Here is a 22,824-nt window from a genome sequence, read left to right on the forward strand (position 1 = left end):
GACAACAACTGCATTTTGAATTAAGTCTGGCAAAACAGGCCCCTTGTCCTGATTCAGTGAGTCGCACCTTAGGCGTGACAGCAAGATGAATATGCCCAATGAATTCCTGGTGCCTGAAAATGAAAGGCTGACAAGGAAACTGAGGCTCAGGCTGAGAGTAAGTCATCTGGGTCCATCACAGACAGTGTGACTTTGCGCACTCCTTGGACTACTTTTGGGCAGACTGCTTAAGTCCACAAGGCGCTTGGTGTCCACAAGGTAAAGGGTGGGACTGCCAGCACCAGTGCTCTTCCCAGTAGACAGTGGTCTTCTACATGGAACTTTTTGATTCAAGGAAGTGATTTGATTTGAAATGCATGAGATTTGAGGTCAGCAGTCTAGAGTAAGATTTGAATAAGAACAGCAAAGGCTATGCTAAAAGTTCCTGAAAATATTATCCTTGGTATCTGCTGCCAATTACAAATATAACATGTATTCCCAGAGTACTTACCAAAAATTCCTAAAGAGCTGAATCAGAATAAATACTCACTTTTCTATGAAGTTGTTTGCTACAACAGCAGGAAACTGACTTCGGTGATGAAGGAACACTTCCTGATTTTGTGTGAACAGGAAAAATAAGAGTGTATTCTTTCATTTTAGTGTTGGCCCATATGTCTTGGTAACTCCAAATGAAACCAGAAGAAAACAGTTGCGGCAAAGTAAGTTGAGTTGTCTAATATCATAATACATTATTTCTACTTGAATAACTATGGGATTTTAGCATTTTATTGCTCTTGCAATTTTTATCCTCATTTTTACAATGCTTTTTTATGTACCAATATGACAGTAAATGCCAATGTTATGAGCATTCTCCATGATCATGTAGCTTTTCTTAAGTGTGACTCATCATCTGGCTTCACTTCATGCAGATAAATCTTATTTGGAAGGGTTTTGGTAATTTCAGTGCAGGAGTTCAAGATGGCTTCTACAAGACTATGCTGGAATTAGCTCTATCCAAATTTTACAGGATGGAATTCATATTGGGAAACTTTGCACAGTCTTAGGAGGACGAAGAACAAAAATATAAATAAGAAATACTTTTGAAAATACTCCCATGTGGAAACAAAAGCAACTGCAGATGCTGTTGGTTCTTGAAAATGCATTTGAGTGTAGGTGATTCTTCTACCAAAGCTGGTAAAAGTAATTTTAGGTGGAAAGTATTTGTGGATATATGTTCACTTTTTCTTAGCTTTGAGTCTTGCTGGTGAAAGTAGCTAAGCGGGAACACCCTGAACCTCTACCAGAAAGATCAGGCATATGTTGAAATCTTTTATTGGCAAAGTTACAGCCAGAGTCAGATGTGAAATAAATTCTGTATACAGAGGTGACTGATTGAGCACAGCCATCTTACACATCTGGGCATTGATTCATGCAAGACATGAAAGCTGAAAGGAGTGAGTCAGCACTTCTCATGTCTTGAGTCCTCAAGGAAACGGTGCAATTAAATCCTTTCTTCTCAAACATTGTGAGTTTGGCTGAAATGCTTTACCGGCAGGCTGGTATGGTTTGGGTTTCCTTTGGTTGCAAGAAAGAAAATGGACTTAAAATGAACCGAACTATAATCCTTTTGAAGGAAGAATAGCAGCAGATCATCCTAGACCTGACTGTGATGTTAACAGCCACGCTGCTGCTGCTCTAATAAAGATCTGTTTTCACTTTGTGGTGCCAGTGTGAAAGGTCTGAAGCATGTCAAGTATTTCTGTCTTGGACACTGGCAGAAATAGGACCTCACTGAATGCAGTCTCTACTTAAATGGTTGTTTTAAAGGTGAAATAAAAAGCTGTTCTCTGTCATTTCGATCTCTTTAGAGGCTTACCCAAATACTGGCTTTATCCTCTTAGAGGAGGGCTGGTGTTAGCCTCCAATAGCCATAGCTAGCTATTAGGATACACAGAGTGAAATAAGCTCCTAGAGCAACTGAAGTGCTAGTGTAAAACACAGCTCCTCTTTTCATAGGCTTTGTTGGCCTTGCTTGGAAGGAAGGAATTGAAAGGAATTGTTGTATTTTTCCCTCTGTCAGTCAACATAGAGAGAAGTTGTATCAGCCATCCTAGAGCATATGGTTGCACCCTGGCTGTATTGACTTGCACTGACTAAGCTGGGAGCTTGCTGCCCATCTCACATGTGGGTGGCTATGTTGAAGTGTCTTAATTTGAAGCTGATTCATGCATTCCTCCTGTTTTTATTTAGGGAGCATGTGGTTGGGAGGGAAAATTACTTTTCATTTCCCTGCTGGGGAGCATTACACCACAAGGATTTCCCTCTATGCAGCAGTAACATCTTCATTGTAACAACTTCTGCTTTACCTGCAGCAGCAAATACTATGGCACTTACCTATAGGTCCCCAGGGGTTAAAAAGCAGTCTATTAGTAGTCTCCTAGCTGGTTTTGGCTTTACTTTTGAGGTTGAGTCCTAGGGTTGTTCACCATTACAGACTCAAGTTAGGGAAAATGTTTGCCCTATTAGCTAATTACTGCAGTGACTGCGTAACCTCTTGTGGCGGTGTCTGAGTCTCTTGAGAACCAAGTTGTTCCTGGATGGTCTTCAGGATTACATGCAATTAGCAGTAATGGCTGCTTGTTAGTATTCCTCTAACTTCCATATATTTATTTCTTTTCATACCTGCTCAGTTGCTAAGAAAGAGCTCGATGACCTGGAGCAATGGAAGAAAGAACACAGGCCAGGGCCAATTACATTGGTGCCACAGAGACTGGGTAAGACATGTAAATCAGCAATTGAGAATTGCAAAATTAAATTTTCCAAGACATGAGACGTTTTTAACTTTTTCTCGCTACTAATTAAAGAGATTCAGTGTCAATAAGGGCTGACATGAATATATTGTATGTGCTCTGTGCTTCTTGATGATCGTGGCAAGGAAGATGTTTCTGAAACAAAACAGCACAGATTGTCACTCAAGAAATCTGTCAAGGGCAGAGTAGAAAATCTGTACTAACATTTGGGGAAAAGAGGTGGATTAATCCTCCTGCTGTTTACACTGTCTGTAGTTGATCTCTCTGAGGGGCCACGCACTCATCATTAGTGTGAAGATGGACAGCATGTGAGAGACCCTCCAGTTACCTGTAAGAAAACTCCTCTGTGTCTGTGTGTGCTTTCCTGGCTGCTGGCTCTTGAAGAGGCAAAAATGATCCCTGCATCTTCAGCATTTGCAGGCTAAAAGTGTGTGAAGCCCTATATTACCAATTTTTTAAAGGTAACAGACAAGTAAATGAAAAACAGGGTAAAAAGCTGCAAGAACTTAAACCACCCTGAACATAATTGATGTGTTTGCTAAGATAAGCAAGATGTTTTCTAGATGGGTGGGGGAAAGTGTAGGAGATATCTTCAATTGCAACCACTATAAAGTACTGAATTTAGTGATATTTCTAACTTAGTTTTAAAAAGTTTTAGAAAAGAAGAGCTACTCTTCCTTACCTTGGCTGTTGGAGGAGAATTTGGGGTGCAAAGTGCAGGAGGTAGTCTGCTTTGACCTGCAAATTAAGTTCTTTCTCTGACAGGCTGCACAAGATGAGTTTGCTGTGGTGTACAGTGTATAAAAATAGACAGCAGGTGGAAGACAGAGGAGTTTGAACTGACTCCAACCCAGATCTGATTTTTGGCTCAGGGTGATCCTGGTCCCACATGTTCTGCCCTGCAGCTCAGTCACAGTTGTTTGCAGTGGTGGCAATGCCCTGTGTGCCCACCATCATGTTCAGTTGTGTGGCCAGACACAGTCTTTGTGAGTTCACATGTAACATTTGCTTCTTGCTTGTGGGTAGTTTCTAGAAGACATACTTCTGTCACAAGGAGACCATAGAGCTTTTTGCTGAAGAAAGTGAAATCTGGAAAAAGAAATTTGGCATGTTTGCTGTGTGCGGGCTGGCTGCGTGACTAAAGGTGTCCCTTAAAGCTGCAGGGACTGAGTGTCAGGAGTCTTAACTTCTGGCCCTCTGCATTTTATAAATCCTTCTGGGCAAAGAAGAAACTTAAGTAAAAAAATACGATGTCATTAGTCACTCTCTAGCTGCCACTTAGACTCCTGGACGCTGAGACACAGGTACTGTGTTCAGTGCCTCTGAAAAGAACTGAGGTGCAAAGATTATTAGAACATATCATTGCCACAGGAACAAATCTGGAGCTGAAATGGCATCTCTAATTTTACCCCTGTAGGTATTCATTAGGATAAAAAAGTATCATGTTATTTTCTCAGAGTGATTTTAAGGGACTACACGTCTAGTCCAAGTCACTAAATAAAATCTATAAATAAAGTTGAAGCTTCTTAAAGTTTTTTAACACTTGTGGTTTCCACAGGGAAATAAGTATTCTAGATTTCAACTCTGTAATATTTGACTGCCAAACTTTCAGGCATCATGGAGAGATGAGAGCAATGAAGGATGCAAGTTCTACTCTCCTACGTAAGCAACAAGTGGAGCAACAAATCATGCCTGATAAATGCAACAGTCTCTTTTCTGCTATTATTGTATATGATCACAACATCCTCTGACTTCAGTGAAGCATTTGACACGTTACAGCCAAGGCAACTTGAATGGATTAAACCTGGCTGAAAGGCTATAGGCAATTTCTAATAATGATGAGAAAAATGTTTGTTCCAAGCCTATGTCCACCAGTACTGGCAAAAAAACTACAGTGCACAAATGAAATTTTGCTATTAAAAGGCTAAAAAAAGAGAAAGATTAGGCATCTAAGAGGTTTCAAAACCTGTTTAGCAGCAGTTTTATTTTCTAGACCTGGGGAAGAGACACTCTACAATGCCAGCTGTGGATATTCTCAGTTCAGTCAGAGAGAAAAAGAGACATTTCTACCAGGCTGGGCCTGGGAAAGAGTTGGAAAAGAATGTAAATATTTCTTTATCTCTCTTGTTGTTCACATTGTTTATAGATACGTTCTGCCACCGTGCATGATTCACAGCGCACCAATGGTGTGAGATGTTTTTACTTTAAGACCAATGAAGTTGGTCTGCACATGTTCCCTCTAAATAGAGCGGTGCATTTGAAATAAATCAGTTTTCTTCTCGCCTTCTGAACTGGAGTTCTCTCTGTTCCCATCCTGCCTCAACAGCTGTATGTGTATTGCTACTCTAAGCTTATTGCTTGTATACTGCATGGCCATTCTCTCTGGAGAACTTATCTTAGGGATTTATTTGAGTCCACAGAAATGTTGCCATGCTTAGGGTATTGATCTCCCATTCACAAAATGGGAATGTCACAAAAGCTCCTAAAGATTAGTTACCTTCCATTAGTAAATGGAGAGAGCTACCTTTAGACAAGAGTGATCCCTCCTGCAAGGCCTAGTATTTCTTTCATTTCTGAAAGGTCTTAAAATTCATAGAATGGTTTGGGTCTGAAGTAAACTTAAATATCATTCAGTTTTACCCATCCTTCTATGGGCAGGGATACCTTCCACTAGACCAGGTTGCTCAAGGTGCAATCCAACCTGGCCTTGAACACTTCCAGAGATGGGACATCCACAGCTTCTCTGGGCAACCTGTGCCAGTGCCTCAGCACCTCACAGTGAAACATGTCTTTACTATATTCAATCTAAATCTCTCCTCTTTCAGTTTAAAGCCATTCATCCTTGTCCTACTACTATATGCTCTTGCAAAAATTCTCTCTCCAGCTGTCTTGTAGGCCCTTTCAGGTACTGAAAGGCTGCTAGGAGGTCTCCCTGGAGCCTTCTTCTCTCCTGGGGAAGCAATCCTGGCTCTCTCAGCCTTTCTTCATAGGAGAGGTGCTCTAGCCCTCTGATCATCTTTGAGGCCCTCCTACGGACTCAATTCAGCAGGTCCATGACCTTCTTGTACTGGGGACTCCAGAGCTGGATGCAGCACTGCAGGTGGGGTCTCACCAGACTAGAGCAGAGAGGCAGAATCACATTCCCTTGACTGGCTGCCCATGCTGCTTTTGCTACAGCCCAAGATACCAGGTAGCACAGATTGGTCCAGCTGCTTCTGTAGAATTAGGAGTCACATAGAGGGGAATTTCTCATGAAAACAATAAACTGGGGAAGTACAGCTCCCATCCTCAGAATGGAGTGAGGGCTGTTGTTATGTTTTGCATCAACTGAAGGGAATAAATTAATTCCTTTCCTACAGCAAGAAAATACCTTGGAATATACAGCAGAGTAATAGAATCAAAGGCACTTCCTCAATCCCTTAAGACCAAGTATCACTTTCTTTCTGTGATTAGTTTTTTTGTTGGTTGATTGGTTGTGGGGATTTTGTTTCTTTTTATTGAAGGCTGAACATTATGGCCAGAACTTCAGATGTTCACAAAAGAGAGTCCATGGCTTTGGAAAAGGACACTTTCTACTACTTGGATATGAATGTGAGGTCTGTGGGAAAAGGCTTTTACTTCCATTTCAGAAAGGGGGTTCTTCCTTGAGCCCCAAGACATTATTTAGAAAATATTAAAATGATAGCATCCCACTGGAACTGGCAGAGTCCAAGATCCTAAATTTGATAAAAGAGAAACTTTTTAGCAATAGAATTTCTGACTGTATGTGTGTGACAAACTGAGCAAAGGTAGGGATAGCTGGATGTGAAAATGAAAACTCACCTGCAAAGCATGACTGATTTTCTGAAAATGGAATAGTTCCTCAGTAAACTGATCATACATTGTAGAGACATATTTGTTAGTAGAGTGGATGATACAGTGGATGCTCTGTAAATAATAGGCAAGTGCTTTTGATGGATGCAAAAAATGATCAAAAAGGTCTCCTATCTGTTCTCTTTAATGTCAGACAGCTACTGTAATTATGAAAAATTTCCTGTATATGCATACATCCAATCTGTTATATTGCTGTATTCTGAAATGACTGGCATTTGCAGTTAAAATGCTCATACAAAGTGCCATTTGTATTTTTGGGTTTTTTTTAAGGTGGAAACGAATCAGAGGCTCAAGTACGACAAAACCAACAAATGATTCTCATGCAATCTAAATACCAGAAAAAGGTCAGTAAGAATAAATGTGTTTATTTATTTTTAGGACTCAAAAGAAAACTTTTCCTGTAGTGTTTTGTATGACTATAAAATGAACTCACAGCTGCTTGACAGGAGAAAGTCATGAAACCTGAAGGAAGCAGCAGAAAATCAGAAACTAATGTTCTGCACCAAAGAAAATGAGAAATCTTTCCATAAATATGTAGCAATCTGTATCACAGATGATATCTCAAATAACAACCAGAACAGTTGTAAAGCCACTTAAATGTATCTTCTGGCATGCTGCTTATGCTTGGACTAATTGATCAATGTACCACCCTGTCCTGTGCTTATGTGGAAATGTTGTTCCTGTTACAAGAGGTATAAATGCTTGCAAGTTATCAATCAGCTGTGTGAGTCTTTGCATGGATGCCCATTTATCAGTCCTAGATTTCTCAGCCTTCTTAAAGCCAATATTGCAGTAGCTGTTGCACAGCCTGCATTATTCACTGTCTTATTTTAAGGGAAAAAATCCAGACATTTTCCCCTAACACATTTTAGGTTTGAAAGATGTGCACTATAGGAGTCAAGTTACCTCATGTGTTCCTTGTATACATAAATATGTAAAATAACTTCCTATGTTTATGTCACACAGCACAAGAGAGAAGAGTATGTAAAAGCAAAAAAGGCAGCTGAAGAAGCTGAAATCCTGAAAAAGAAAGCAATTCAGAGAGAAAAGGTATATCTAGTCACTGCGTATAACAGTCTTGATTCTTGATTTTGCTGAACTACATGAAGCTGGCTAATTAAATTAAGTGGTAACCCTGAATGGTATTGAGGAATTAGGAAATGTAGTCCTCCTCCTCTTTGTAGCTGACTGAAGGATGCCTGCCCAGGGTTTTTGGGGGCTTGAGTGTTCCTTTGGCTCATCAGAAACTCCAGCCTTTCAGCTGCATCTATCTGGCAGAGTTAGCAGAAAGGGAGAACATGAAGGTCAGGAGTAAATTATGTGAAGGTTATATGGTTCATTTTGGCATGAGCTCCCTCTCTAAGATTGGATTGTAGCAGTTGGCACAAAGACCTTATAGGAATCCATAACTGCCTGTGCACATGGGAAGAATACTAGAAAATCCAACCTGTCAGGATTGAAAAGATATCCAAATTATGGAAAGGTCAGTGTAGTCTACTTGCATTGTGCTGAGAGCACCCTGAAATTCAACTGCCCCTCCAGCCCTTCTACGGCCTGCACACACAAGTGTCTTGCTAATAGGTCATATCACTCTTCCTTCTAATAGTCTCCATATATTGACACCAATGATAGCTCACTTGAAAAATTTCTTTTATTATTTTTGTTTGCTTTCTCTAGTTATTCTCACAAAGCATCTTCTTGTTCTTTGTGCTTACAACCCTTTGTAAAAGTTCATTTGTGTCTCCTTGGTGGCAACCAAGTAGTACTTGCTTGAGAATGCAGTGTGGAATTTAAATGAAAAATGAAAGGAGAGGGAGCATGATACTGATGAGCTCATTAACAAGGAGAGAAAGGGAGATTTAAGGTTTGCAAGTTTTGTCTCTACAACAGTAAAAATGATTTTCTGTGCAGAAACTGCATGTTGAGAGTTAATTAAAAAGCCATCGATACTGGTTGGCATACAAGGGTGTGCATAAGCAGAAATAACTGTAATTGCCTCTAGGTAAGGGTTAGTCTGTCCCTGGTCTGTCAGTGGTTAGTATTGTACTTTGGGCATAAGCCCATACACAATAGCTTACAGGAACAATGAATACTAGCACCTGAAAATGTTGTTAGCTGTTACCATCTCATGTATAGCTCCAGACACAGTGATGATAGCAGTGGAAGAGAGTGGATTAATTATTTAATATATGATGCTTGCCCATGGGCATTGGACAAGAAAAATGTTAAAAGACTGCTATCATTTCTAGTTACATCTGGAAAATATATTGATGTATCAGGTTTGTTTTCATGCTCCTTAATTTCCTTACCTTCACTCCCACAGATTATAAAATCTTTATAGATGTTGTAGATAGTAAAACTGTAAGTATCCATTTTTGCTGAAGGAAGATGCAACATTGTAGCAAACATCTTTGCCAGACTGCCTAATTTGACTAAATAAACATATACCCACAAAGCAATCACACAAAACAGAGAGGCGTGAAAGGGAACTCTTAGTTTGAATTTGTTTATTCAGATTGTCTTTCACAATAGTGATAGAGCTGATGGAGATTTCTTTTTGGAAGATGATTAAATATTAAACATTCAACCCTGTGTTTAAGAAGAGAATGCTGAAAAGCCACTGGAAGGTGCCAATTTGGCTATCTCACTCTGTCTACAGATGAAAGGCTCCCAAGACCTGAGAATGACACGGATCCTACTGATGCTGTACAACCAGCGTTGGGCTCTGTTTACCAAAGGAAAGGAGCTTTTTATTTGAAGTGATAGATTTGTACTCAACTGCACCTGTAGGGCATTGGCTGAGAGCATGTCTTTTTGCAAGTTCACAGGCCGTCTTTTCTTGCTTGCCAGCCCTTTTGCTCAAGGTTATTATTCATTCAATAAAAACCAAATTGTGTGACAGTTTGAGAGGAGATAATAGCTAGCCAGCTTTATCAGCAGGAGCCCTGGAACTTTCACAGCTGGAAAGCTTCTTTGCCAACAGACATGAATGGTGAAGCCCTACAGACTAATGTGCGATGACTAGAACGGGTGCTGATACTCAGCTCAGTTCTTCCTTGATTGTAAGGATGATGTACTGTAAGCCTGTGAACTTAGGATCTGTTTATGTTAGTGTTTTAATGCTGGTTTTGCAGAGAAAAGCAGCATCCCCTTTCCCACTATCTTTGTAAACAAGCAAAAACTGTGAGTCTGCCAAAGCAGTACCCAAGTACAGAAGGTCTGCCTTACCAACTGTACGAGTCCACCTGCCTCTCTCTGTCATTCTTGAATTAACCATGGGGTTATAAGCTGCTGGAAGACCAGCTTGGCATCTACCTTGTCTCTCTCCAACTTCCAGAGAGAGGAAAGATTCTTCATTCTGTGCTCCACAGGGCCATCTTGCGTAAACAAATACTGAGTAAACATTTTGCGTAAACAAATGCCTGAGTTTGGGTATTCTAAGCCACTAATGAGTGCTCACTGAAATAATTCGGAAAAGACTTTGTAACATGAGCAGAGAATTCCCTTTTTCTGTATTTTTCTCTGATGCTCGGGTATGTGTCTAATCCGCAGAAAATGTTTAAGTACATGAGAGGTAGTTTTTTTGTTATTTGCTCATTAGTAGTAGATGTCTGGGGTTGGTATCTTTTGTGCAGCCATTCACATCACAGTGTTTGACTGGATCATAATTTCCTTTGTGTCTGTTGGGTGAAAGGACTGTCAAAGTTCCCCAAAAAATAAGCAAGAAGCTGATACTTGGCTTCTTGTTTATTAAACTTTTCTCATTTTTGTTGCATGTAAAATTGGATGACTTCAGCACAATGGATATTTCTGTTTCCTGTCACTGAATTTCTGTTGCTGTTACCCTGCATTTAGCATTTCCTTTATAGTTTAGATCTTGACTTATTATTAGAATATTCAAACAATTTGAATTGAAAAGGCTCAGTGTAATTATACTGCAGGCAACATTTTTTTCTCTTACATTATGTAATAAACAGTCCTGCCATCTTCAAAAACTGTCTTATTTAGGATAAGCTGTAATTTCATTTTATTCTTTATCAAATCATGTGCTCTTTAATTTGACTGTGTTAATCAGCATGAGTGGTCTTCTGTCAGGAATTTGTTAAAACCGGGCACTTTACAGACCTTCTGCTAATATTTTTCAATGTGTTTACCTTCAATATCACAGCTGTTCCACTCTTGGCTTTTTGAACATGGTGCCAAATGTGGAGTGCTTTGGCAATGTCTATTGATAGATTGTCATCACTTACAGAATGTGCCCGTCCTGTCGACTGTCACTTGTATGCATCCTTAAGCAGGTGTCCTAGGGTAAACTTCCAGAGTAAAACGTAGTCACGCCAGCCACAAGTGAGCATTTTCAAGATGCTGGAGTTTTCTTCAGGTACCATTCTGGTGGTAGAATAGCTGTAGGATTTTCCTTTATTTTTTCATTTAGTGGGAGACAGGGTTGATACTGAAGGTTTGTATTTATCAAAGTTAATATCACTGTTCTCTAGATGTCACTAGCTAGGAGCTAGACCACACTGTGTGCTGTGAGCTTTAGATTTTCTTGGAACTTTTTGAATTTCTTTATTTGAATGTTCAGGACCCTTGCAATATGACGATGGATCCCACCTCCAATGCTTTTTGAGAGGTGAAGGCATCAGCTTGTGGTATTGGGCAGTGTTGGGGAAAAGCCTGGGAGTTATGGCTGGTGTCTCAAGGCTGGTGTTTGACAATAACACCAGCCATAAAATTTCTTTTCTGCTTCTTTCTTTTCCTGTAAACTGTGAAGCTGCACAAATGAGTGGGAGTTTTTTTGCCTAACATATCATCTGTGTCTAGGTTAGGAGCAAACAATAATATATCCCCTGAAAACTCTAAAATCACCCATACTGTGTAGTGATGCTCCTTACTATATTTTGGTTACATTTTTCTATTGCATCAGTATGTCATACCTTCTATCACTGTTTCTGCATGTCAAATGAGCGAACAACAGGACATCTTATTCAAAGATTCCCCTTCTTCCTTTTGTTTATTTCGCACTGCCTTTTTCTAAATAACAGCTTCTAAGTCTTTTGCCTTCCAGCAGTTTTTATCATCACACAGCATAGTGGCTCTTTTCCTATCTGCAGACGTCTGAAAGGATTTTTTTTCTTAATCCAATGCATGCAAAGGAGGAATTTGCACTTGTTTTGCAAATCTCTTTCAGACAGTCATTCTTTATCCAATTAAAAAATATGCATCCTGAAATTGCTAAAGACAAAGTAATTGAGTAACTGCCAGCAGAATTGTGATTTTTCTGAAATGTTTTTCATTGCAGGACAGAAAGAAGATTATGGAACTGGGGGTTTCAGCCCTGTTCTTAACACCCCTTACCCCCTTACATGTTTCCCCTTCCTTGTTCTCCCTGTCCTTGAGCAGTACCTCTGCTCAGGCAGTGTTCTCTCCCTGATTTGGGGCTCTGGCCACAGGGGCCATTTTCACCTACACCTCCCTTCCCATCTCTGCAAGATATTGTCTGAAATTTCCAGGGCACTTTGTTCAGAGCAATGTCTGGTTGCTGGGTTACTGAGCAATTACCTTTTTTCATTTTGAGGATGGGCAATGAGCGGAGTGACAGTCCAAGACTGTATTTTGCTCCACATGAGAGTTGTTGTGATCATTTCTTGGGAGCTCTTACTGGAGCATCCCCCCACCAAGTGCAGTGTGGGAGCTCAAAATACATCGGGCTGAAATCTCAGGCTGGCACTTCTAATTTTGCTTTTTATACACTGAACTGCCTTTTAACTGCTCTTCCCACTGGACCTAACTGCATCCTGTGAGCCAAAACAAAAATTTGGCTGGCCTCCTTTTCATTGGAAGTTAGCATGAATTGCATGTTGCTGCTGTTGCAGCAAGTTCTCTAGTTTTTGCTTTATTTTAATATTTTATTCTACGTGAATTTGGGATTTGGGCAGCTTAGATGATACTTCCATTGGAAATTATGTGCAATTTTATATTAAAGGACTTAATAATTTGTGGGGTATCCAGATTTAAAGAGGAATTTTTTTGTGTCAAGGATTTGGTTGGCTCTTGCACCAGATATGGTATCTGAGGCAGAAGAATGCTGGTTAAGTACAAATGTCTCCCACGTTCGTTTGTCTTAGCATGTATTCAGCTGGCCAGTACCTAACACTCCTGCAAGTCAGCTCTGTGAGCTACATATATTCACATCACTGCACTGTCAGTGCCACAGGACTATCATCTGCTTTGGTGCAGTGGTTTAGGTCTTCTGCCTTCTTGCAAGGACCACGGTTACATCAGCTGCACCCTGAGACGTCCCCCAGCAGGGCTGTGACATGATGGCTGTGAAGGCTCACAAGGGCTTTTGGGTAGATGGGTACTAGAAGCACCATGTCATTTGCTAATTTAAACAGGTCTCTTGACTAGAAGATATTGACTAGGAGATACGAGATTGGGTCACTTCAGTACCCAACTGCTCTAGATCTTTTAAAAACAAAAATATTGAAATATTGGAATTGAAATAATTGATGTCTGTTTTTGGTTTTTTGAAAACCTCAAGTATTTTTTCCTGATTTTAATGCTCTAGGCAGAGAGACTTGAAGTTAAAAAAAGACAAGAAGAAATGCAAAGAAGAGAGATGCTTCTTGAAGATCAAAAGTAGTACGTAAAATTTGAAACTTATTACCTAAAATTCCTTATCTACTTGTCCTTCTGTTTTGTTTGTTTGGATTTTTAATTATTATTTAATATTATCTTATTTGTTTGCATTTTTTCCTTGTTTGGGACTCAAGAAGGATTTAGCTGCTGTTGCTATTTTTTTTTAATTTTTGATTTGAAAGTTTTGACTTCAAGAAAATGGGCACAAACTGAACCACAGGAGGTTCCTACTGAACACTTTTCTACTCTGAGAGTGGCTGGACATGAGCACAGGCTACCCAGGCAGGTTGTGGATTCTCCATCCTTGAACATATTCAAAAGTTCTGGGCAACTGTCTCAATGTGGCCCCACTTGGGCGGAGGGTAGGACAAGATGACATACAGCAACCTCAATGATTTTATGATTCTGTGAAATATTCAAGCCTCCTCCACACCTTATTCTATGAGAAATTTTGTCCTGTAGACCTCTTTTATCTTCCTAAAGCATACACTTTGAAATGAAAGTTGTGAATTATAAAATTACTTTGTGCTTTCATTCTTTAACTGAATCAATATGTAATCAATCCAAGACTAATTATCAAAACAGAATCTAAATTACATCTCCACTCATTTATTTTGTTGATTAGTAAAGAAGTCTAATCCACATGTAAATAATGAGGACTTCCTCTATTTAGCATAGTCCTACTTAAATGTGGAGATATGTTGTAAAGACCTATTTCCCAAGAATACCTCCTTAATGTCAGATTTAGATACGGCCTAAGTCCTGATATAATTATTTCCACTGGCAGTGGCGTTCCTGCCTTGCCCATTCACTCCACCCCATTTATTTGTTTCTAACTGATTCTATCACATAATTAACACACAATGCTGTTTAGTCACCTTTACCTTTTTTATCTTTGGCTTCTGAAATTACTCACCTGTATTCTAAGCCTGATTGATTGCTTTTTCCTCCTCTATGACCTTTAAAGAAGTCACTTCTGTCCCATGCTAGTAGCTCCAGTTCCTTCATCATTTGCCCAGACTCTGTTATCTAAGGTACAGACATTTTAGTGCTTTGTCACTGACTCCAGCTTTTCTTGTATTTTTCCTTTTGTTTGTTCCCATTTGGCTTTAGGCATAGTTCTTTCCCTTAATATGTTGCCAGTATTTGTCTCTAGATATTGGTGTTTGGCTTGCTGTTTATTCTGGTGTGGATGCCTACACACACACAGCTTGATTCCTCAGGAATTCTGAAGACTGCACAACTTTAGATCTCTGCCTGTTTCTGACAAACTAGACACTTTAATTCTCTTTGAGCCTAAATCAACAGCAGACACATCACATCTTTGCAGTGCAAAGTTCTCAGTTATGGGTCTTGCTTTTCCTCAGGGGATTGTCAGGGTTCTTGTCTTCCCATTTAATCTGTTTTTTTATCTTAAGGCATATTCAGTTATGAATGACACATATCTCTTCCCTTCCTTCTCCTTCCCTGCCTGTACCTTTTTTTTTGCTTAGGGTAAAATGAATTCTGCTGTTGAGTGCTCTTGCCCATTAAAAGTAAATTTTGTTTTGCAAAAGTTTTTGCAGGCCCAAACCCTCTGAAACATAGGAAAACAGGAAACGGTCACTAGTGAAAAATTCCATCACCAAAAGGGTGGCCAAGCATCAGAACAGGCAGCCCAAGGAAATGGTTGAGTCACCATCCCTGGTGGTATTTGGAACATGTACTTATGGAATGGTTGCTTAGGGAAATGGTTGAGTGCTGGACTTGGCAGTGCTATGTTAATGGCTGGAGGTCTTTTCCAACACAAATGATTCTGTGTGGGCAGCCAGGTAGTCCTCAGGTGGTGCAGGAGCTCTGGCTGCCCGGGCACTTCCTGGCAGCCATTCTGTCCACTGATTAAGGAAGCCTTGTGAGCATTCAGCTGGTGACATCTCTGATGCAATTGAAAGTGAAGATGGACTCGTCACTACAATGTCTCAAGCTCCATTGCTTGAGTTTAACTATCAGAACATTATTTCTGTCTACTATGTATTGAACATACACCAGGAGGGCCCTGTAGGTCCTTCACCTGGAGGAAGTAAGCTGAAAACCTACCTGCAGTGAATGCAATTTTGGTAAAGCAAAGCCCTCACATGCTGCAGTGTTAAGGAAACTTGCCTGTCCAACCGTCCAGGAGCCGCTCCATCAGTCACTCCACCTCAGCTGGGACTGAGGCCCCTTTGCAGCCACATCCCCCACGCTCACACAGTCACATCAGGTTCAGTCCAGGTTTCCCTACCAGTTCAACCCCAGGTTTCCCACTGCAGACTCTCACATGTCCAGATACTTAATCATGGTGCAATAACTAAATAATAAAGTAGCAGCTCGAGCTGGTGCTTCCAAGGAGGCACCCTAAACAAAGGAACCCCTGAGCTTTTATCCCCTTGCAGTCTAAACACAGGGAAGCCTGGGGATTGTCGGTTCCTGTCGTTTTTCCCACTGTCCATTCCCCTGGCCAAGTGACAGGTCCTCAGGCCCTTTGTTATGCAAAGGCTTGGCAGTTCATGACCCTTTGCCTGGGACTCAGGCTCCAGCCCCCCAGGGCTCAACCTGCAGTTGGACACTGAGCTAGTATGTAGAATGTATTCCTCAGCAGACACAGTGACACTAATGCCTTTCCTGGTCTGAACGAATTCTCTGGTGAGCGCAGGAAGAGGAGGGTGTACCACTGGAGGTTGTTAGTAGGAGATATTGGCATTAAGGAGCACAGCATCCAAGAGTAATGAAAAGCTGTGTGACATTTCAGATTTTGTGAAGTAACTCCATTGAAGTACTGCTGGTTATTAGTGACATGTGTGCATAGAAGTTCTTGGTATTTAGAGATGTGCTTTTGCCTGCCATGCAAAAATGAGTGACTCAATACTTCCCTCCTCTAAGACCCTTCATCTAGAGGCAAAGAGAACAAATATGGGGGTTGTGCCCCTTTCCTCACTGTCTCTGCTAGAGTATTTTGATCTCCTCTGCTTGCTGGGAATGGGACAGAAGGAAGGTCATGTGCTGCATATAAAGCAGTGACCTCTGCAAAGTTGTGGCTTATACAGCCATTTCAAAAGATAAGCTCCCTTGTTAGTCTGTCCTCTGTAAGATCTGTAGCTGCAACATCACAATTTTCCTGAGATCAATGCCAACCAGCAGTCTCATTAACTGGGAAACCTTGAATTGATCACCACCTCCAGCTGTATCAGCCTCCAAGGGGTACAGCCCTAATCAGTACCTCTCCTGCATGAAGTGTTGCTTCTATTTGATAAGGAAAGGCACTTAAGATTCTCATGTCATTAACATGATCTGACTATAAAGTATGATGCTGCCCAGAGTTTTGTTTTTCTGATTAAATTCCTGTCACTATTAAAAACAAGAACTCCCCCCCGAAATCCCCTTTCAAAGGGTCTAACATGAAGTGAGTGCTAAAAAGAAGGATTGTCTGTAACCTTGTGTGCTGTCTACAGAATATAGTTATTTCCCATCTCTTGAAAGCTTTGATAGCTTCTTTGTGTGCAACAGGTCCTTGAAAGTCAGCTATACCTGTTACCACAGTTGTTTGAATATGTGTTTGTGTCTTGTGAGAATGTAGTCTAGACGGGCATGCAGACTGCCATGAAAAAGTCTGCAAGCCTCACAATTTTGGGAACAGCCCCTCCTCTGAGCCCGGTGGACTCAGGCTTTGTTCAGTGACTAAAACAGAAAAAACTCACAAGGTGGCTCCTGAAACATCTGTGTATGAAAAGTCTTAAGAGCACACAGGAGCAGACTTTGGGGCAGAGAAGTTGCTGAATAGCATGATTACTGTAGGTTGTGCTAACAGAAGAGCAGCACGTGAGAGATTTGTTGGTGACAGTGCTGCTGTGGCTCTGTCCCTGCAGATACCAGATTTAGAAAATGGGGAGTATGTGCTGACTTTTTGCCAGAAACTACTTACACATGAAATGGACTCCTTCCTTCTGAGTCATGGTATCCTGGATGCATTTTGCATTATTGGCCTGACTGTGCTTCTGTTAGAGTGCATTAGAAGGTAATGGAGGCTCATGTAGTCTGTACTTTGAATTGTTAATCCATGTGAGGGAAGAACTGAGTGCACATCTTTCCAAAAGGACACAAGGAACAGAACTTTTCAGGACATTCCCTCTTTAGTTAGTACACCACATTTGTCATTTAAACAGTAATGAGGATGGATATGTAATGACTGGCTGTTTCAGAGGCTTGCTGTGCAGGCTGTGTGGATCAATGTCTGAACTGTAGGGTGTCTTACCATGCTGTTTTAGCCCAGATCTCTAGTTAGATGTTAGAAATTGTAGTGTTGGATGGGGTCCACTCTTTTTCTAATAGCCATCTACACTGTTTTTCTAATAGCCATCTACCTATTTATGTAATGGAAAAAGTAGTCTGAAAAATAGGGTTACTTTCTAATACTACTTTGCTACATATTCATGCCTCTGTTTTTGTGAAGGTTTTATTCCTGTAAAAATTCCTGGCACAGCTGCACTCGGATACATGTGCGCACTCAATATATTCTGCTCAGAATTTGGAGCTGGAAACAGCATTTGCCAGAGTGTCTCTGAGTCCATATTCCAAACACAATGCAGGAGGTTCACCAAACCAAGCTGATATACACTTGCCTGCCAAAGCAGCTTTCTCAAAAGTCATAAAATGCAGGAGAATAAAACCTGAATCAAAACAGAATTTTTATTTATTTATCAATTTTTACAGGATAAATGCTAGTGTCCTTGCCAGTTTTCAGTCCCCTATGATGTGTGGTTCAAACAGCAGGCTGGCAACAAATTTTCCCCACAGAAGTGCAAGTGTAAACCTGACCAGACTTTTAATACAGGTTGCTAAAGAGAATGAAAGAGGGCTCGCACAAAAAGCATTTGCAGCCTTGAGAATCCTTTGTTTGCTTCTTTTTGCCACAATTGTCTTCGTTTTGTTCATTTGCTCCTGATTATTTTAAGCATTGTCAATTATTTAGCTAACAGGCAGAAAACTAGGCTTTTATAGACATCCAAAGGGGCTCTCTTGAGTGTAATAATGAAAGCAGTTTATTGAACGCCTGTGAGGTTGCTTTCTAATTGTGCGCATTAATCTGCCCATGCAAGCTGGCTGAAAATATAGAAGCAGATTGCACATGCAGATGGAGCACACAGAATGGAATGCAATAGACTTATACGAAACTGCATTTTCCTTAAAACTGGATTTATGCTCATTACTTCAGATAATAAATGAAGCTTACCTCTAAAATAACATCCAGGAATACTGGATGACTTGGTGGGAGGAACGAATAGCTGACCTGTGTTATTTCATCCAGTTGGGGAAACAAAAAAAGCAGGTGGGTTGAGAGGATAGATTAGTTTTGAGTGTGGGTAGAAAATTATGAAAATAATTCTTCTGAGAAAGTTGCTTTTTTTTTTTTCTTTAAACAACCTATTTTTATACTTTCTTGAAGCCTTATACCTAAGATGAGCTAGTGGCACATTTTTTGTTCTTATCCTCAAACTCAGGAACAGATGCTCAAGAACTTGCAGACAAGAAATCCTCCTAGCCAAAGATAGCAGTGTTTGATAGCTATCATTAGGTTTGTCCAAATCATCTGTACTATGATCTTGCATTACTGCCAGTGAAGTCTGTATTAAGCTTGGTACGTGGCTACTGGGAGGATATCTGTTGGAAATCAGGTGGGCTAAATATCCAGAGAATGGCCTTTCTTCATAGTAAAGTGTGTCGTAGTTGAGATGGAGACAATACAAAGCAACACACTCCATTTTCAGAAGGCTTCAAACTGTTTTTATTATAGCATGCATGCATATACATTCTTACAAAACTCATAAGTTTACACTTTACTCATTGGTCATGAAAGACAAAATGCTTATTGGAATAGACAGTTGCAGGTTTCTCTTATTTATCCTTCTTTCTTTCTATGTCAATGACCTTAGTAGAAAATTCTTTCAGGGATAAAGATGGATCCTCTTATCAAACTTCTCTTTGGCTCACAGAAGTCGCTGTAAAACCTCTCCCACAAAAGGGCATTGCAGAAGAGCCATCAACATCATACATGAATTTGAGGTGTTAACAATTTCATGAATTGTTAACACATTATGAATTTTTTTACCACATAGCCTCCAACAAAAGATGAGTCCCCCACCTACACACACTCCAGAAATGAACATTAGTTCATGCTGGTAATTTTGGACATGGCTGATGTTTGTTTATTATTCTTACCCAAAAAGTGGCCTCTGTCCTGTAGCTCAGGGTAAGAATTGAGGTACAAGAGAACCATGATCCCTGTGGAGTTGAAGTCATGTTTGTTGCTAACAGACAGAGATGTTTTTACTGCCTTACCCCTTGTCATGGTTTTGTTAGGCCAGTGGCCCTGGTACCAGCCAGCCTACCTTGTGGGCCACAACAAATGACTGACCAAGATCCACATGGCAATGCACAAGGCAGAGCTCTCACTGAGGAAGGAGCAAGGGCATCAGTGAAAACACACCCACCATGGACCTTGCTGAAATGAAGGGCAGCATTTCTTCTGGGTAGGCCTTTGTAGGGTTATGCAACTAATCTTAATTTCTGCAAAAGTTGAGGAAGTTGTTATGCTTAGCCTATTAAGTATGTTAGAGTGAGAAGAAGTTGGAGATACACTTGCTAGTGCTGCAAAAAGATGCCTTGAATTAAATTTGGGGTTGAGTTTTTTGTTGTTGAATTATTTTTCTTTTCTGAGAGGGTGAGTCTGGCTATTTTTAAAAATTATCATGAAGCTTCTGGGTATATGTGTGAAACTAACATTATGTATGCAGTATGCATGCTTCTTAGTTTTCCAGTTGAATTGGGAGAAAATGGTGAAAAGTCACTTCAGCATTGCTTACAGGTAATTATTTTGGAAGCTGATATGTCCAAGTCGTTCAGCAGTAAATGCTTCTTCTGTGGTCTTAGTGGCTACTCAAGTTGTCTACTCTTTGCAATAACTATCATGATTTACCTGCTTTGGGGTTCTTTATTTTGACTTTTTTTAATTACTATTTTTGAATGACTCTTAGCATACTTGTGGATGTTCATTAGAGCAGAATTGTAATGGTGGAGATGCTGCAGCTTGAGAAAACAGTAAGTTCATGAGCTGTCTTGTTTTCAATAGTAGTAAGAATTGGCCATTATATTTTACAAAGAGAAATATATATTTGTCAAGAGAAATAAATAGATTTATCATATATGCAAAAGTATTGTGCTGCTTTTTTTTTTTTTTTCCCAAATGTACTGGCATAAAGGCCAGTATATTTTTTGGTATACTGGCATTTCAATATCCATCAATTAAAGCAAAAGAATTAACTGCTATTGGTTCCATTGGGGAGAACTAATGATGATTACAAGAAGCCTTTTAATGAATGCATTTTTAATGTTAGTGTATAAAACAGAATTAAAGCTGAGAACTTTATGTGTAGGCAGGAAAATTATTTTCTATCTGTCCTTGTTCTGAGAGGAATACAGTCTCAAATGAAAAGCTTAGCAAGTGGTGCTGTGTGACTCCTGGATGGAGGAAAATGCTGGTAATGCTGGAAAATCCTGAGTCCATATCCTTATTCATGTCCCTAAGGATGAATCCTTTTCAAGACTTTTGTTATCCTTGTAGATGTGACAGTAGTTAAAAGCAATTGACACACAAAATTGAAGACCTTATTCTGCAGAGGAATTTAGACCTTGGATCTTGGAACGAGATTATTGTGGGTCCCCAGATCTTTTGCAGTTGCATTCTGGAGTCAACTGTGGAGCTGTCTGCTTCTCATCTATCAGGGCTGGTGATCCTGTTGGATCATGCGAACTCCTACACAGGCCTGAGGAACTTGGCCCACTCTGGCTTTTATAACCATCCCCTCATCTCACCCTAGTGGGAATGTGGGCAGCATTTAGTCCCAAACACTTGTTGAGCTTCAAATAAATGGTTTTGCATAGCAGCTTTTTTTTTAAAGAAAGGCCTCTGCCTGAAGAGTAGCTGTGGAATGTAAAGCCGTATATCTGAGGACCCACAGAGAGTGTCTGCAACATTTCTGATTTCTACTGTCATGCACCAGACCCTTCTAGCACATTACTCAATGATCCTGGCAGCAGAGTTAGTATTTTCTCATGGCAGCTCTTAAGAGTTATTCAGACTCCAAATCCAGTATTGTGCTTCACTCCACCACCTCTGCATCTGTACTGATAAATTTAATGCTGTCAATCACTGTCATTTCTGAGGCCAACAGGCCTGAGAGTGCCTGCTTCCATTGCTAGAAAACTTTTTTACCTCCCAGAATGGTGTGGTAGCATCTAAAATGCCTGTTGGGAGCTGTGGTTGATATTCATTCCTCGACAGAAGCCATGAATTGTTTGTGAAAGTTCTGTTTGAGACAGGCTAAAAGAATTCCAGCAATAGTTACTGCACTATAGATGCTGAGTTGCCGTGCTAAAAGCAGTGCTTGGTGCTATTAAACACACCAGTACAGGAGGAAGCTGTTTTAATTAGCAGAGCAAAAGGTTTTTTCCCAATGGTGTAATGGGAGACAGGACTACCCAGACAAAATACCCTCATAAGATCACTCCAGCTTAACCAAAGTATCAGTGGTTCTCTTCAGACTGATGCTTAGGGGTAGTCAGAACTCAGGCTAGCAGCCTATTAGGAGAGTGCCTTCTTGGTTAGTCCAAATCTTTTATCTCCTTTTGCCTAGCTGTGTTTGAAGGGTATCAGGATTCTACTGCATTCAAATAAATTTCTTCATCTCATGCTCTTCTTTCCTTAATGTTACTAAGTTTAGAGGAACACATTTTAGCATTTTTGATTAGCCCTTGAAGTTTTAGCAAGTGAATGAGATGTTGCTCCAGCTGTCTGACTGTGTACTGATATGCTGGTTTCCTTCTGGAGATACTACTTTCCTTTCCAGAACATTAATTGAATAGTCAACTCCCTGAATTCTCTCTTTCCATGCAGTCTGATTTAAGCTATATTCTCTATTGTTATGACTGCAGGTTTAGTATTATGAAAAATACCATTCAGACATTGTCTGGCAACCCTAGGTGCATTGCTAGGTTTCCACAGAGATGACACACAACAGATTAACATATATAAAACCTGACTTGTCTTCCATTAGAAAACTCAGAAATCTGAGTCCCTTTCTTGTGATAGGAACACTTCATTAATGTATTACTTAATTTGGTGAAGTTAGGTATTTCTCTATTCAAAGGCAGTGCATAGTCTTGCTGAGGAACTTTATTTGCTTCCACTGTTGTAATCAGCGTTTCTGATACTAAAACTGAGTAAGCTTTTCACTTATCAGTGTGCTGATCTGGGAAATTCAATGGCCTCCACCACATTTTTATGCAAATAATGAGAAATTCCACATGCTCCATGTCATTCTCTTGCCATCAATAAGGAATTAGAGCATCTAGGTATAGCACCAACTTGCCACATATTTTTTTGCAGAGCTTCAACCTTCTCAAATATCCTCCAGATTTTTTGTAGGAGTTCTTAGTCTTCCTGGTGTAG

At 40.2% G+C, this 22,824-nt stretch overlaps 1 protein-coding gene across 1 annotated transcript in view; it reads left to right on the plus strand.

Moving 5' to 3' along the window:
• The window catches only part of EPSTI1 (epithelial stromal interaction 1), a 50,293-nt gene that overhangs the window by 9,955 nt on the left and 17,514 nt on the right, over positions 1-22,824 (plus strand). Inside the window, exons 2-6 of the mRNA XM_053935191.1 lie at positions 640-698; positions 2,670-2,753; positions 6,933-7,006; positions 7,629-7,712; positions 13,234-13,307. Of these exons, the coding sequence (XP_053791166.1) occupies positions 640-698; positions 2,670-2,753; positions 6,933-7,006; positions 7,629-7,712; positions 13,234-13,307 (375 nt within the window). The remainder of the gene's footprint in view (positions 1-639; positions 699-2,669; positions 2,754-6,932; positions 7,007-7,628; positions 7,713-13,233; positions 13,308-22,824) is intronic.

The sequence above is a fragment of the Vidua chalybeata genome, chromosome 2, assembly GCF_026979565.1.
Source record: "Vidua chalybeata isolate OUT-0048 chromosome 2, bVidCha1 merged haplotype, whole genome shotgun sequence".
In the NCBI taxonomy this organism is placed as follows: Eukaryota; Metazoa; Chordata; class Aves; order Passeriformes; family Viduidae; genus Vidua; species Vidua chalybeata.